At 49.0% G+C, this 15,168-nt stretch overlaps 1 protein-coding gene across 4 annotated transcripts in view; it reads left to right on the top strand.

Annotated features, from left to right (window-relative positions):
• Window positions 1-13,316: 13,316 nt before the first annotated feature.
• The window catches only part of MDM1 (Mdm1 nuclear protein), a 32,799-nt gene continuing 30,947 nt past the window's right edge, over window positions 13,317-15,168 (top strand). For 2 of the 4 annotated variants that reach the window (XM_023643967.2, XM_023643966.2), the window contains exons 1-2: window positions 13,317-13,836; window positions 14,544-14,658. In XM_023643967.2, the coding sequence (XP_023499735.2) occupies window positions 13,819-13,836; window positions 14,544-14,658 (133 nt within the window). In that variant the 5' untranslated portion in view covers window positions 13,317-13,818. The remainder of the gene's footprint in view (window positions 13,837-14,543; window positions 14,659-15,168) is intronic. The other 2 variants (XM_070271892.1, XM_070271893.1) reach the window with 2 other exon arrangements.

Below are 15,168 nucleotides of genomic sequence, written 5' to 3'. Positions count from 1 at the left end.
CACCATGTGCGTCCTCCTAGGCCACTAGTGCGGCGGCCACTTTATGTGGCTGCTTATGTCCTAACGGACTGATGCTTCTTGTCAGGTGAGCGCCCAAAGCAACCCCAGTGATGGCGCTTGTAAAATGGGGGGTGGGGGGTGAAACCAGGTGTCTTTTTCAGGGCTCTTTTGTGATTCATTTGTTTTGCATCTTTTAATTGCATCTTTTTAAAAAGAAACGTACAGTTATTTTGTACCACGGCAGTGAGGGGGAGTCCGGGTTTCCTTTCCTTGGGTCTTCGTTGCATTTTCTGCAATGTAGTCTCCCTTGGTTACGTTGTGCGTTGCTTCACACACGTCCGCATGTGAAGACTCCTCTGGGTCAGTGATCAATCACGAGCAGGTTACTTAACCTCTCTGGGCCTCACTTTCCTCAGTTGTAAAGTGGGGATAATAATATTTCTACTTTATAGAATTATTATGAGGATTAAACAAATTCATACATGCAAAGCTCCTTGGATGAGTACTTGGCATATAGCACAGTTTGTGTTATTATCTATATTATCACCAAGGTTTTCTGAGTCTTTATCATTTTCTTATGGCTTTTCTAGGTGTAGGGTAGGGAAGGGGTGGAGCAGGGACACTGTGGTTTAGGATCTTATAATCTAATACACACAAAAAATGACACATAGTTGAAACTACATGGAATAATATACTCCGCTTAGTAATCAGGATCGAATGGTGGTTTTAGGTGCTGCAGTAACAGAAGGAATGAGAGCAGTGGTTTGTGCTCCTGGGGGAGAGGCTGAGACTGAGGTGGGCTGCAGAAGAGGCAAGACTGAGGTGGGTGGCGACAGGCGAGGAGGGCATCAAGAAGAGAACAGCATGAGGAAGCAGAGTGGCCAGAAATCGCGTGAGATGGTCTCGGGGCAGTGGGAGACAGAGCTGGCAAAGCAGGTGGTGGAGGGAAATAAGACTGCACAGAATTGAGCTGCATTATGGAGGTTCTAGAAAGTTCTCACCACTTGGACAATTCTTCCTTTGATGGGAATGGAAACAGAAGAGAATGACAAGATTCTGAGTGAAGGAGAGAACTCCAGCAGGGACTTAGAGAAGATGCCCGGGGTTCTGGGGTTGGAGGCGGAGTCCATGGAGGCTGATGAGGAGGGGTGCTCTGGCTGTGTCAGTGTGAGGAGATGGGGGCCCGTCTGGGACACAGCAGAGGGATCAAGAGGAAGGAAAAAGATTGAAATGGCATCTAAGGAAAACTTAGTAGGAAAGTTAGCAAGACCTATCTGTCAACTGATTGGGTAAAGGAAGTGACATAGAGTGTAAGTCAAAGATTATTACAAATGTTCACATCTGTGGGTCTGAGAACTGGAGATACCATAGAAAAACCGGAGGAGAACTGATTAAAGGGGGAGAGAAACAAATGAGGAGTTTGGTGTCGTCTGAATTCAGTTCGCAGGGATAATGTGATCTCCAATAATGAGAGCTAATCTTCATTACTTACCATGTACCAGGCACTAAGTGTTTCACACACGTGAACTCATTTAATCCTCATGGAAACTGCCTGAGATCGGCACCATCGTTCCCATTTTATGAAGGGGGCCCTCCACGTTTCTATAGTTAAACTGGTATTTAAACCCAAGCATCTGATTCCAGCACTCCTGCTAGACCGCCGCTTTTCCAGCACTCCTGCTAGACCACCGCTTTGCCTCGTTACCCTTAGGAAGTCCTGACTCTGACAGGAAGTGAAGACTGAAAACAGCAGTTGGGAGACATCAGCACAGAGGTGTTAACTGCAGCTATGGGCAGGGAGGCGCATATGACAACCAACCATGGGGAATGGAGCAGCTCCAGTGAAGGTGAGCAGACCAGACGACAGGCTGCAGACTGGGCCTTGGGAGCGCTGCTGTGTGAGGGGTGTGGAGATGGGAATCAGGGTCAAGGACTGAGCGCTTCACTGGCGACTGGAGGGGCGAGCGACCAAGTTTTTCAGAGAAATGAAGAGGAAAGAAGAACACGATGGTCGAATGAAGAGTGTTTCTCTCTTTCTTCCAAAATAAAAGAAACATATCTCAAGAAGCTGGAGAGAGAGGGAGAATGCAATGTGCAGAAGGAAGAGAATGCACTTGGGGAAGAGAGGATCCTGTCGGAGTTGTCGAAGGACAGAATCGACAGCTTTTCCTCTATGAGGATAAGCTGTGAGGAGGGGACCACTGGACTGTCAAGTCACAGGGTTGCAAATGGCCTTAAAATCTGGTCACTTGTCTGGCCCTTGAGATAGATGCATTGTACTGAGGAGGATAAACTTGGATATGCATCTTCCCCCTAAACTTATTTATTTAACAAAGAAATACATGTGACATCTCTGCTTGGATGTCTTTTAGGCATCTCAGAATTAACAAATCCAAAATAACCTCTAATTTCTCACCTGTGCATCTGGTCCTTGCATCTAATGGTTTCCCCTCCATCTTTCTAGGTGTTTAGGCTAAAAACTTTGGCTTCGTCCCTAACTTTTCTGTTTCTCTTACATATGACGTCTAACTAATTCGTCAGCAGGTCTTGTCCGATCTGTCTTTGAGATTTATCAATAATCCAATCATTTCTCACCATCTCCAATACTACCCTACTCTGAGTCACCAATAACGTTTGCCTGGATCAGTGCGGGCTCCCTGCTCCCACCCTTGTCCCCTTCCAGTCTATTTCCTCACAGAAGCAAGGGTAGTTCTGTTACAATGTCAACTGTATCATGACACTCTGATGTCTCAGAATAAAATCCAGAATCCTTATCAGGGCTATAAGGTCATTACTTTTTCCCTCAAGCTTCCTGTGCTCCAGCCACACTGGCGTTCTTGAACAGGTCAAGGATGTGCTCATCTCAGGGCCTCTGCATATGCTGTTCCCTATGCCTTGATTCGTTCATTCAACAAATGTTCCCCTAGTGCCTACTGTGTGCCAGGCACTATGCTAGGTAGTTGGTATGCATCAGTAAACAAGCCCTTGCTGTGCTTACATTTCCAGCATGTCTGCGTCTCTCTCTGCCTCTGCTCAACTGGCACCTTATTGGAGCGGCCTGCCCTGACCACCTGATCTGAAACAGCAATCTCTGCCCACCACCCATTATTCCATCTTCTATCCTGGTTTATCTTCCTTAATAACACCTGTCACCAGCTGAAGGACTGACACGTCGTGTCATTCTTTCTTTCTTTGTTGCCTGTCTCCTCCCAGGAGGATTCGAGCTCCTTGGCAGGGACTCTGCTGGTTTGGCCTCGGCTGTAGTTCTGGAGCAGAGCCTCGCACCTCGATGGGGCTCTCAAGTAGCTGCTCAATGAATGGATGTGTGTGCTTGGTGACGACTGTTAATTGGGAAACTCATGTTTTCAATTCTGGGAAGATTTCTTGCATTTTTGGGGGGTAATTTCTTTCTCTACTTTTTTCCCGTTTTGTCTTTTTCAAACTCCTATTATAATGTCAGATTTTGGACCTTCTCCATGACTGTTGATTTTTATTGTCTTTTATTTGTTTTTATGGATTTTTTTCTTGTTGATCTAACTTCCAGGAGGTGCCCTCCACTTTATTTTCTAACTCCTATATGGCATTTTAAGATTCTTCTATAGTATTTTTAGTTGCCAGGAGTTCTTTTATGTCCTCCTATTTTTCCTATTATATTGGTGCAATCATTTTACTTCTGAGCGGGCCTGAATAGGGTGAGGCAGGAATCAGCTTCATTCTCGCCCATCTTCCCCTGTTCCATCCCTTGCCCGGCTGCGATCTCTGCTAGGCCCCAAACTTCTCAGCTACTCTTAGGGGAAAAGAATCCCTTGGTCAATTATAGTAGTAAGGACAGCCTCCTGTTGGTGATTTTTGGAGTTCCCATGTGGTATAAAAACCTGATCCAGCTCCCTTTTCCTTCCCTCTGTCTTCCGCCACCACCCTCGTGCCTGGTGGGGAGAGGGGCCTAATTGACTTCTCTTCTTCCTTCTCTTCCCTTGTACTTCTACTCCTCCGTTTTCCAGGTGCTGTTTCTGACCTTTCCAGGTCCAGGCTCAGAAGGAGAGGGGAGGAATGAAAAAGACCTTTGATGGCTGAACAGTCTGTTATCTGATGATGTCCTCCAGGGTGACAGGTGCACAATTGCTGGCTCTTTCCCTCGAGGGATGTTTTGGAGGCGTGCCCACTGAGGGCCTCTGACTGCAGCCCCCTTGTTCTGGGCGGGACAGCATGCCACAGCCACCACGATCCCACCCTCAGCACCTGGCTCTCTGGTAATCCATGGTGGGTCACATTTCCCCTCCAGACGGTCCTCTTAGGTAGAAGCGAACACGACCCCAGGCTGGCTTCCTCCCATCTGTCCAGCCCGGCCCACAGGAGACTCAGAGCTTCTCACCTGACTGTGGGCAGAGGTGTAGTTTGTCCCTAATGCACCTGCATATCATCATTCTGCCGTTCATCCTGCGGCTGTCGCTGTAATTTTTCACAACCGCGTTTCCCAGGCAGGAATTAGATAATAGCCTTTCTGCTTCACAGCCCAGGGAGCACATGTCAAGCTCCCCACGGGCTCCCCTGAAGCTCTTCTCACTTGTCCTGAGGTCACGGGAAGCACACTCTCCCCTCGTCCCCCAGCAGGAGGGCTTGAGGTGGCACAGCGTGGAGCATGATGTGGGAAAGCCTGCAGAAGTGAGGGGCGCAGACGGTAATGTTTCGCCACCCAGAGGAAGCAGGAGACTGTCTGATAAGGTGGCTCCGTAAACTGCCCAGCAGTTCTGGGTCCCGAGGGCTGCAGCAGCGTCCCAGCTCGGCCCCAAAGGAGGCCCATCACTTCACTTCTGAGGTCTGTGTCTCTTACCCAAGAAGTTCTAGAAGAGTCAAAGCACATGCCTCTGGTACTCGCAGACACAGGAAATGGGATGAAGAGCAATATTATGACAGACAATCAGTATTTATTTAGATTTGGAAGGGCCGTTAGAAAACAATTGTTGAAAGTGTGATCATGGTGTCGACAGACTTGCTTTGAGTTTTAGCTCTGCCACCTGTTAGCCTGTGACCTCAGGCAAGTTATCCAACATCTTGGAATTCTGGCTGCCAAAAATGGTAATGGCGACGCTTAGCTCTGAGATACTAGGGTCATCTGTGTGCTGATGGCCTGCTGGTAACTTGGCACCACCCACGTTACTCCTCTCTAAGGCTGGGAGCTGCCTCCCCAGAGTCCTCTTTCCTCTCTGGTTCCGGGTTGGAGTCTGTGACTCGTACAAGACTTGGGAGGCAGAAGCGAGGGGAAACCACAGTTGCCGAGGTTCCTCAGGGCTTCGGACACAGGGGCTTGCCACCCTCTCCCTGGGCTCACACTCTGGGGTGATGTCACCCAACCCAAAGTGGGTTCACCTCCTGGCACAGTTAGAATCAGACTCTCAGCCAGAACTGGTTGTCACACAAAGTAGCACTTATTTGTAGCAAAGAGGAGGCCACATGGAATCATTTCTAAAGTCATGGTGTCCCCTAGCACCGGGCAGCAGGGGCCTTTTGTTTCCGATGGGGAATGAATATTCAAAAGGGAGAGGTGGGCATTTGCTTGCATGGGCTCAGTTAGAAAACATGCTTGCACATACATGGCAGGTGAGGTAATAAGGCCCTGAGCTCCTCCTGGAGAGGAGATCTTAGCATTCAAAAGGAGGCAAAGGTCGTAGGCGAGGCTCTTGACTCTGGTCCAGGGTGGTTGGTGGGCTGGTCTGGTCCAGGGTGGTTGGTGATTGCATCTCTTAAACAGTTAAATGCTTCTGAAACCTCCCTTGAGTTTCTCGGGGCAATTAGTCTGTGACAGTCATGGCAGGATTCTTGGACTCGGTCATGAACTCAGTTTCTCCACCCACCCTCCAGGGCTTCAGGCTGAAGACTTCAGCGACTCCACTCCCCAGGCTGCCACCTTCTAGCTCTTTCTCCTGGGCTCCTCTCACATCCTTGTAAGCTCTCAATTCCATGGGAAGCCCCTTATTCCTCCACCACTTACAGCGGGTCTGTTTTCCTGATGGAACCATTCTGATACAGCATATACAGTCTCAAGACACATAGCAAGCACTCAATCAATATTAATAATAATAATAATCAGAAAAGGCATTGTTCATAATAAGTTTGAGACTGATAATGTTAACCTATGTGAGTCTCATTGTTTACGAAGAGCGAGGATGAGGAATGGTACGAAAGGAGAGCATTCTTAACAGCTGATAACAAGAACTCCCCTTTCCATAACGCTTTTCAATTCATGGAGCATTTGAACATGCTCACTGCAATCAGTGAAGATGTAGCGTGTCCTGGAAGTGGACAACACTCGCTTTCTTAACAATAAAAGCCCATGATCAAGAGAATAGCACAATTCAAATAAGAAATAGGCTTATATTGTAAAAAGTATGGTTATCTGAAACATGGATTTGTTCCACAGTGTTTTCTCTCGTCAGAGGAGAACTCGGTTGCCCTCTGGCTTCCATGCCCTCTAAGGTTATGGGCGGCGGGAGGCGGGGAGGGTGTGGGGAGCTTGGATCACAAACCCTAATGGCCGTCCTGTCCATATGGTTGCAGAGTTTAGCTTCCAGTCAGTTTATTGAACACACCCGTGATGACATGTACACGTTCTTGTGCTGCACGGTAATTAGGCATAAGTGGCAGTAGCCAGTTTATAAATGACTATACTTGCAATTAACTTTAGGGAGCCAATATTTGTTTCTCTTCTTAGTTCCCGAGTAGTGACAGTTTTCCGTAATACTGTGGTTTATGATGAGGATCAAGGCTGCCCCAGGGAGAGAAGGCCAAGGCGTCCTGCCCTGCATACCGATCTATATCATCCTCCCGGAAGCATAGGATGTCCTGACCTGATCCGACCTGATTCGTATCCAAAGTCATAGGACCACCCAATAACCACTGATACCATTTTAATGATTTTTTTACATGAGCTTTCCTTTGTCTTATAAAGAAATAACTCACATACCTATGCCTTATAAATTTAGCCCTGCCCTCAACCTATGCTACAGCTCTCCACTGCCCATGGGTCCTGTCCCCATGCTGCTCCATGCTAGTCTCTGAATAAAGCAGCACTACTACCAGACCTTAAGAGTCCAAGAAATCTTTCTTTCCACTCCTTGGCTCGCTGAGCCCAAATCACTTAATACATCAGGAGGTAAAAGGACACGTCCTGGGCCAGCCTCTCAGGTCTAGTTCCTGTTGCTCTTGCCCCTCTGGGTTACCCTCAGCTCCACTTCCCGCCCTGCCTTTCCCTGCAGAATTCATAGGCAGAACGTCCTGCTGGCCCCTGGCTCAGGATCTCCTAATTGTGTGAATGGCACCAACACGTGCAGAATCTCTGGAAGCACAGGCCACGGCTGGTCTGCCGCGGGGCTGACGTGCAACACCGTGTACTCCGGGAGGCGGGAGGTGGAGGAGGGGAGGGAAGGCACACAGCGCCATCCCCGTCTACTGTTTTGTCTCTGGGAGTTCAGAGCTGGAACTAAGGGCACCAGAGCTGACAGGTGCCCTGCCCCACTCCTGAAGGTCTGAGGACTAAGGCTCTCGTAGCTGTATTGAGACTAACTCCCCAGGGGAACAGAGGTATTCTTGTCTGTGGCTTCAAATACATGCTGCCTGTTAGGAACACTGATGCTTGCTTAGCAGGAAGATTCCTACAGTGATGCACATCCATGTCCCGAAAAAGGAGGGAGAGTTGCTGCTGCCACAGGGACTACTGTCTGCTGTCAGCCCTGCAGGGATTACCCCACTGCAGAGCCACTGAGCCCAAGACCATGTCCTTCCCAGGGAAGTCCATTACGGCCCAATGCAGGACAATTACAACAGGCCATTGTAGTTCTGGACTTGCCCATGGGGTCGGCTGAGGCTGTTGTCAGGCCTGCCAGGGAGCTGGACTTCTTTTCCATTCTGCTCCCTTACTCTCCCTCCCACAGCTGTTGATCCCAAGGGCCCTCACTGAATAAACCTTCAGCACATGCAACTTCATCTTGGAGTCCGCCTTCCAGGGAATGCAGCCTGTGTCAGACGCTGCGCTCCGTTTCGCCGGTATCTGCTGACATCTCTGTTGTGCAGTTGTCTCCTCTGCTGTTCTCTTTGACGTCACCAGTTTATACCTGTTTTACTCATTTGCTGTCATTTTATGGAGTTTTGAGAGGGAATAGAGACAAATCAAAATGTCTAACCCACCACTGTATTGGTCAGAGTTAAATCGCAGAGAACATAATTTATTCTAACTATTCAAAACAGAAAGGGTATTTTCAGGGTATTCAGTGTCGAGGCAGATTTATTGCAATAATAGCCCCAATCTTTCATTCCTCCTTTATGTTACTTTGTCACTCCTCCCATCAGGGGGTTGAGTCTATTTTCCTACTCCTTGAATCTGCACTGGCCTTTTGACTTGCTTTGGCCAATGGAATGTGGTAGAAACAGTCACCCATTTCTGAGCCTAACCCTCAAGAGGCCTTGTGCACTTTGCTCTTCCTCTCAGAACTCCATGAGAACAATCCAGGCCAGCCTGCCGGAAGAGGAGGGCCCATGTGGAGCAGTGATGAGTGGTCCTAGCTGAGGCCATCTGAGACCAGGCAGCCTCCAGCTAACCCATCAGCTGACCACAAATATGTGAGCAAGCTCAGTGAGATGAGCCAAGCTCAACCTAGACCAGTAGGACTGGCCAGCTGACCCATAAGTTCATGAGCAATAATAAATGGTCATTGTTCTAAGCCCCCACATTTGGGGATGTTTGTTATACAACATTATTGTGGCAATAGGTGATGGACACCGATTCTCTAGGTAGCTTACAGAATCATTGGGAGGGCTGAAGAAGTAAATTCTAGGGCCACATCACAGCAGACTCACTCAAGTCAGGAAGTTGCTGAACCAGCAGACTCCTTGCTAAGTTGACAAGCTACAGCTACTGGCTCCAGAACCCTGTCGCTTCTGCCGTGATCAGGAACCTAACTCAGAACCAGGCTCCTGCTGTTGCTCCGTGATTCACGCCATCACGACAGACGCCTGTGTTTTGCCTTTCTGCCATCTAATCCTGTTTATGCAAGTGCTTCTCATCAGCGGAATGTAAGTTACACCTGAACTTCAGCTGTGAAGGGTCTAGAGTCGAAGCGATTTCTAGCTTTCTAGCTTCTGTAGTACATAAGAAGGAAGCTGGAATGGGTTTGGAGTGAGACAGCCTCAGTATCTGCCGTGGCGATGATGAACTGAAACAAGCATGATTCCTAACACCTGTTCCATAGGTCGTGCTCGATGATATTGAATCGACTTTGAATTTATATGTGCAGTATTTTACGAGCTGGGCCTATCACTCTCTACACTGTCAAACATCATTAATTCACTTAACAGCAGTCAAGCGACTGAAGGATGAACAATGTAGCACTAAGATTTTATGAACTCATTGCTCCAGCAAAATCTAAATAAAAGTTTCCTAAGGGAACCAACAATGATAAATCACTAAGGAGAGAAAAACTGACTTATGTTCTGAAAAATTCTTGGTCCCTTATTGATATTTGATATAGCATTACAAGAACAGTGATTTCAGAAAGAATAATGGCAGGTATTTGGTCTTGACCTGCAGTTATTAAGGTGCATATACATTAACTATGTGATAAAAGAGTATTTCAAAATCTGTTTTGGCACAGGGTAGAGATTTACAGGGTTCTTAGGAAGGCTTGTGGGTAGTGTCCTCTGATTTGACCTTAAGACGTGACATCTAGTTTTAAGTGGCCAGAGATTAATGCTTCCCAATCTGCAGAGTTGGCAATTCTAGAAAAATCTGTGTCTCTGTGGGTGCTTCTGTAGGAATGGTGATTTAAAACAAGGAATCGTCAGTGAATAAAAGGGAAGGCATTCTTAGGTGACTGGATCATCAACAGTGAAGGCGTTAAAATGAAGGAATTCCGTGCCCCCAGATTTTGTTCCCTGAGTCTTGTTCAGCAGAGGCACGCATATTATTATGGTATGTGAGGCTTGCACGGTTTATGCCTTACTGAGAATTACTTCCCTCAGCCATGGCCTTGTATGGCAAGGAGTTCCTCGGGCTCACCAAAAAAAGAAAAAAAAAAAAAGTCCGTGTTGTCAAGAGAACCTGGAGTTCCTCCAAAAGGTGCCCCGCTGTTTCAAAAGCCAGACCCTTCTTTGTCAACAAAGGCATCCCACGGCTGAAAGTCTGGCCGGCAAACTGCGCTTGGCTCATTGGGAAGTCTTAATCACAGACCCTGTTTATTCGATTCTTACTGGCGTTAATGTGAAGTATCAGCTTCTGAGACAGAATCCACTGATTTGATTTTGTCATTTTTTTTTCAGTTGTGCAATCAGAAATTCATTCCTATGAGTAAAAAGCAGTTAATACCTATGGAAAAATGCCAAAGAACGTGGTTGTTGGACTGGTTGCTTTTTGGCAAAGGCTGAGCTCAAGATTTTCCAAGGAAAGCCCATGTGAGTGAGACCCCAGAGGAAGGCACAGAGCTCAAGAGCACCAGTGAGCCCGGAAACTGGAATTTCAGCTACCTTCTAAGGTATTTCAGAGAAAATTATGTATACGCAAATGCACGCTGATGTGTCACAGTGTTGATAAAACGTGGTTTCCAAAACAGCTTTACTCTGATTTCTGAAGCCACAAGCTAAAAAAAAGAGAGACAAGTAATTTACCTTTTTGGGACCCAATCTTCAGCAAATGTCAGTTAAAATCTTCCCCAGATCAGATTGTCTGGCCTGGACTCAGCTACCTGGACAGAACAAAAGAGAGAGAGAAAGGCCCCCCCAGGGCAGGTGTTCCCCAGGATGGTATTAAAGGCAGCTCCCTCATCCTGTTTGCTTGTTAGTCCCCAGTCTTGGATCAAATGTTCTGGCCTGGATTTAAAGGCATCTTCAGGGGGCCGGCCCGGTGGCATAGTGGTTAAGTTCCCATGCTCCACTTCGGCGGCCCCGGGTTCCTAGGTCAGGATCCCAGGTGTGGACCTACAGACTGCTCATTCAGCCATGCTGTAGTGGCATCCCACATACAATATAGAGGAAGATTGGCACAGATGTTAGCTCAGGAACAATCTTCTTCACCAAAAACAAACAAATAAAAAAAATTTAGAAAAAAACAAACAAAAAAAGCATCTTCAGAACACCAGGGTGCTCACGTTGAGCCCCACCCTGCTTCCTTCTTTCTGTCATTTCCTTGTTCCTTGTTCTCATAGGGGCAAGAAAATCTGTAAGATAAAGTTATAAAAGCGGTATTGCTGGGTCAAAAAGATTGCCAATTGCAATTTATAGATTGTGCCAATTTAGTCTCTTGCAGGCAATGAACAGAAATTTATTTGCATGAAAACAGAGGAATCAATGAAGGGAAGAGGGAGGCAGGTATGACACCCTTGTCCCAGTAAGAGCACCTGAGCTGGTAGAAGAGAGAAGCACACGTAAGCACAGAATGAGATCTATCTATCACCTGAGGAGTCACTTTCTGGCCTTGACTCCATGGAATGCACCTGGAGGCCTTTGGAGAGAAGGGAGGTTAAGGTTCAAATGGAAGAGCTCTTTAAGATCCTTTGGTGCTCATTCAATGGAGGGTGACACACAAATGGTAGAGAGGCCCTGTGTCACAGATCACCAACAGGGCTGGGCAGTCTGAGGAGGCTTCATGCTCTGCCCAGTGGAGTCTTGGGGTGGCCAGCAGCAAGAGTGACACCTACAGCTGCGTGGCTACTGAAAAAGCACAGCTATGGGCAGTGCCACTGGGCACACTGCATGAGTGGCTGTAAGCACACAGTAATACCCCTGTGGACTTCCCAAAATACCTGGGTGGAACTTTGTAGGGTACCAGATCGATTTCCTGCGGTATCAGAGAGTGTAAGAGCTGGTGAAACAGAGGCTACCAGCTCTCATACTAAGTTGCCCCCTTTTTCATTTCGACAGCTTTGCCTTATACATAGGGTAGACTTTTGTTTAAAAATAACAAAGTGAAATATTCTTCTTCCTTGAGTCCTTATAACACATCTCAGCAACTCAGCTTTTGCCTTCTGCTGTTTGTTGACCTTGTCATCTATTCCCTGCTTGGCAGAGCTCTGCTACCGCTATCATTGCCCTTGTTTAACAGACAGGCTACATTCGACCAGTTCCACCTTAATACCGTGTGCTACCAAAGCTGCGTGTACCACCAGGGCTGTATCTTCCCTACCCGGCAAGATCTGGGCTGCCTTCCTGCAGCCACTGTTTATGTTCCACTGTGTCTTGTTGTTGCTACTCTTAATTTACTCGACAGAGATGCTGTCATCACCAGTTAACATTTATCAAGGCCCCCTGGCTGCATAGTTGCAGAGGGACTAATTTAATATTCTCTTTGTTTCAGATATCAGGTGGCTCCTTCAAACGAATTTTTCAGTATCTCAGCGATGATGTGGAAGAGCAGTGACATCCATTAGGATTCAGGAAGCCATGTCTTGGCAGAAAATGCTTAAAGGAGAGCATCAAGGTTTTGTATTAATATTTGACTGTTTAAAGAGGGTGTACTTTTCTTCAGCCAACAAATGACAAAGGTAAAAGGCACTGCTTTCACTGTTCCTGGAGAAACCTGGCAGTGTTCCCTCCAGACATCTGCTTTCGATCGCCCCATTTTCCGCTTTACTTATTTCAGTCCTTCTAGTCTTCAGGCTGAGTCTGAGTGTTTCCTCCTGAGGCTCTCTCTAATCCTCTCTGCCTTGAGGGATGACTCCTTCCTTTAGCTCCCACAGCCCTTATCGTTTATCCCTCTCTTTTGGAAATTCAGCACACGATACATTTTACTACTATTGAATAAATACGTGTTCATTCTCAAGTATATTAGAGAACTGTCTGGACAATTTCTTTCTTTCCCCTCCTGGGGGTCAGCACAGTGTTCTGTCAATGGCAGGATCTCGAGATGTTTATTCATGATGACAGCAACCGTCTATTAAAATGAGATGTAATTTCATTTTAAAAAGAGGGCGAGAGGAGAGACAAGGCTGAGGCTTTGGGAGTTGAGACTCATAAGCATCATTAATATTTTCTAAGAGTTACATGTAGATCTTTTTGTGTGTGGGGGGGGGTGGATTGTGGGAGGCAGGAGCATCACTGGAAGCCAGCGGTTTGTCTTTCAAGAGTCAATAAAACACTTTTTTGGCCTGCCTCGGCTACATTTATCTTTTGGCCCATCGCTTCTGATGCGACAAGTAGTGTGCACGGCTGTCGGTGGTAGGTACTGATATTCAGGAGAAGAGACCTGAACATTTGCAGTTCAGAAAGAGACACATTCGGTTCCTCGCGCGTTTTGGAATTAAGAACACCCTCTCACACTCTATGACGTCCAGGCCCTGGCCAGCCAAACGGCGACCCCTCTGCGAGCCCCGCCGCACGCAGATCGTCGCTGCACGGGAGCCCGCACACCTGGCGGCACACCTGGGCGGCACACCTGGCCCGCACTCCCCGGGCAGCTCACCCGGCCCCGCACACCTGGCCGGGCCTCCAAGACGAAGCTCCCGCGGGCCCCGCCCACCCCGCGTCCCGGAGCCTCATTGGCCGGCCTCCCGCCGCCGTCCTCATTCGTCCTCGGGATTTGCGCGGGAGGCGGGCGTCCCCCTTTCTGGCCCTGATTGGCCGAGTCTTGATGACGGTCAGGCGTGCTCCGAGTCTCTATTGGGTGTTAGGCTCATAGTGGGCGGGGAAAGGCAGAGCGACAGGGCCCCGGGAGGAAGCGCGGAGTGCGCCGGCGCGTAGTCGGGGACGCCGGCCCGGGCGCTTGCTAGGGAACCGGTGTTGTCGCCCCGCCCTCGGGCTTCGGGCCCGTTAACCGTCCGAGTGCGGGGCTCCGGCGACATGCCGGTGCGCTTCAAGGTGAGGCGGGGCGGGCGGGGCCGGCCGCCTGGTGCTCCTGCCGTCCCGGCCAGCCGCCCTGCCCCGGGCCGCGTGGGAGGGGCGGGGTGCGGACGGCGCGGGGCCAGGGGCCCGGGGGCACGGAGGGGGCGGCCCGCTCGGCCCTCCCCCCGTGGCAGGCCCTGAGAAACGCGGCCTTGGGGAGGCCGAGACGGGGTGTGAGACGTGCTCCCGTTGCTGTCGTGCACCTGTGCGGGGTGGGGCAGGAGTCCCGGGTGGCTGGCGCGAGCCCCGCTGACTTGCTCTTCGTCTTGGGGGCTTGTGTCCAGGATGGGAGGGCAACTTGTCTTTCTTTGGTTGACTTTACAGAATTGCGGAAGGTCCTGGGCATCATGAATAGTGTTGCGTCCCCGGGGAGAACTTGGGGGGATGACAGTGCGGAGGGTGTAGACTGTCACCCGCTCTCAGACAGCGCGCAGGCAGTGGAATCAGACGGCGGGGAGGCCAGGTGGCACCCGCCTCGGGCGGTGGTGAGGATTAGAGGGTAGGACCCACGGCAGCGGCTCAGCACAGGGCCGGTAAACACTAGCCCTGATTAAGGAGCTTTCCTGGGTTGCATTATGGGTCTTCAGCCTTTCAGCTCCCTTTAGAGGTTCGGGAATTGTAACGTGTCTCCGTTAAAACAGCGCTCTAACTGCGTTGCCCTCGAATTGTACTTTGCATTGCAGGGGCTGAGTGAATACCAGAGAAACTTCCTGTGGAAGAAGTCCTATTTGTCTGAGTCCTGTAATCCCTCGGTGGGGCGAAGGTACCCCTGGGCAGGACTTAGATCGGATCAGTTAGGTAAGTTGAACAAAGTAAGTCATTATAACTGGAATAAACCCTGGGGTAAGTTTGCAGAACCATTTACTGAAATATCGTGAAGCATTGTTCAGTTGCCCTGGTTGACTTCTTTATTTAATGCATATTGACTGAGGGTCTTCCATAGGCCCGGGCTGCTCCCAGCTTCTAGAGAGAGAGCCTTGAACCAGGCAAAGACCCTTAACTGTGGGGAAAACAGTAAACAAGTAACTCAGTACATAAGCTGGGGGATTTCAGGCTGTTGTATAAAGTTGTAGGCCAGTGCTTTAGAGTCTGAGGTCGGCAGAGGCCTTTCTGAGCAGGTGGTATTTGAGCTGAGACGGGAACGCTGAGTGGACAGGCCTGGGGGGGAGAACTCGCGACGTCTCGAGGACAGGAAGCTTAGAGAGACCGTAGTTTGCCCCAGGGTCACAGCTGGTAAGTGACAGAACCAGGATTTGAGATCCACTCTGTGTTGTTCAGAGGCCACGTCCTTGCCATCACACTTGCTTC

Source organism: Equus caballus, chromosome 6 (assembly GCF_041296265.1).
Source record: "Equus caballus isolate H_3958 breed thoroughbred chromosome 6, TB-T2T, whole genome shotgun sequence".
Taxonomy (NCBI): Eukaryota; Metazoa; Chordata; class Mammalia; order Perissodactyla; family Equidae; genus Equus; species Equus caballus.
This window is presented reverse-complemented; position numbering and strand designations above follow the sequence as displayed.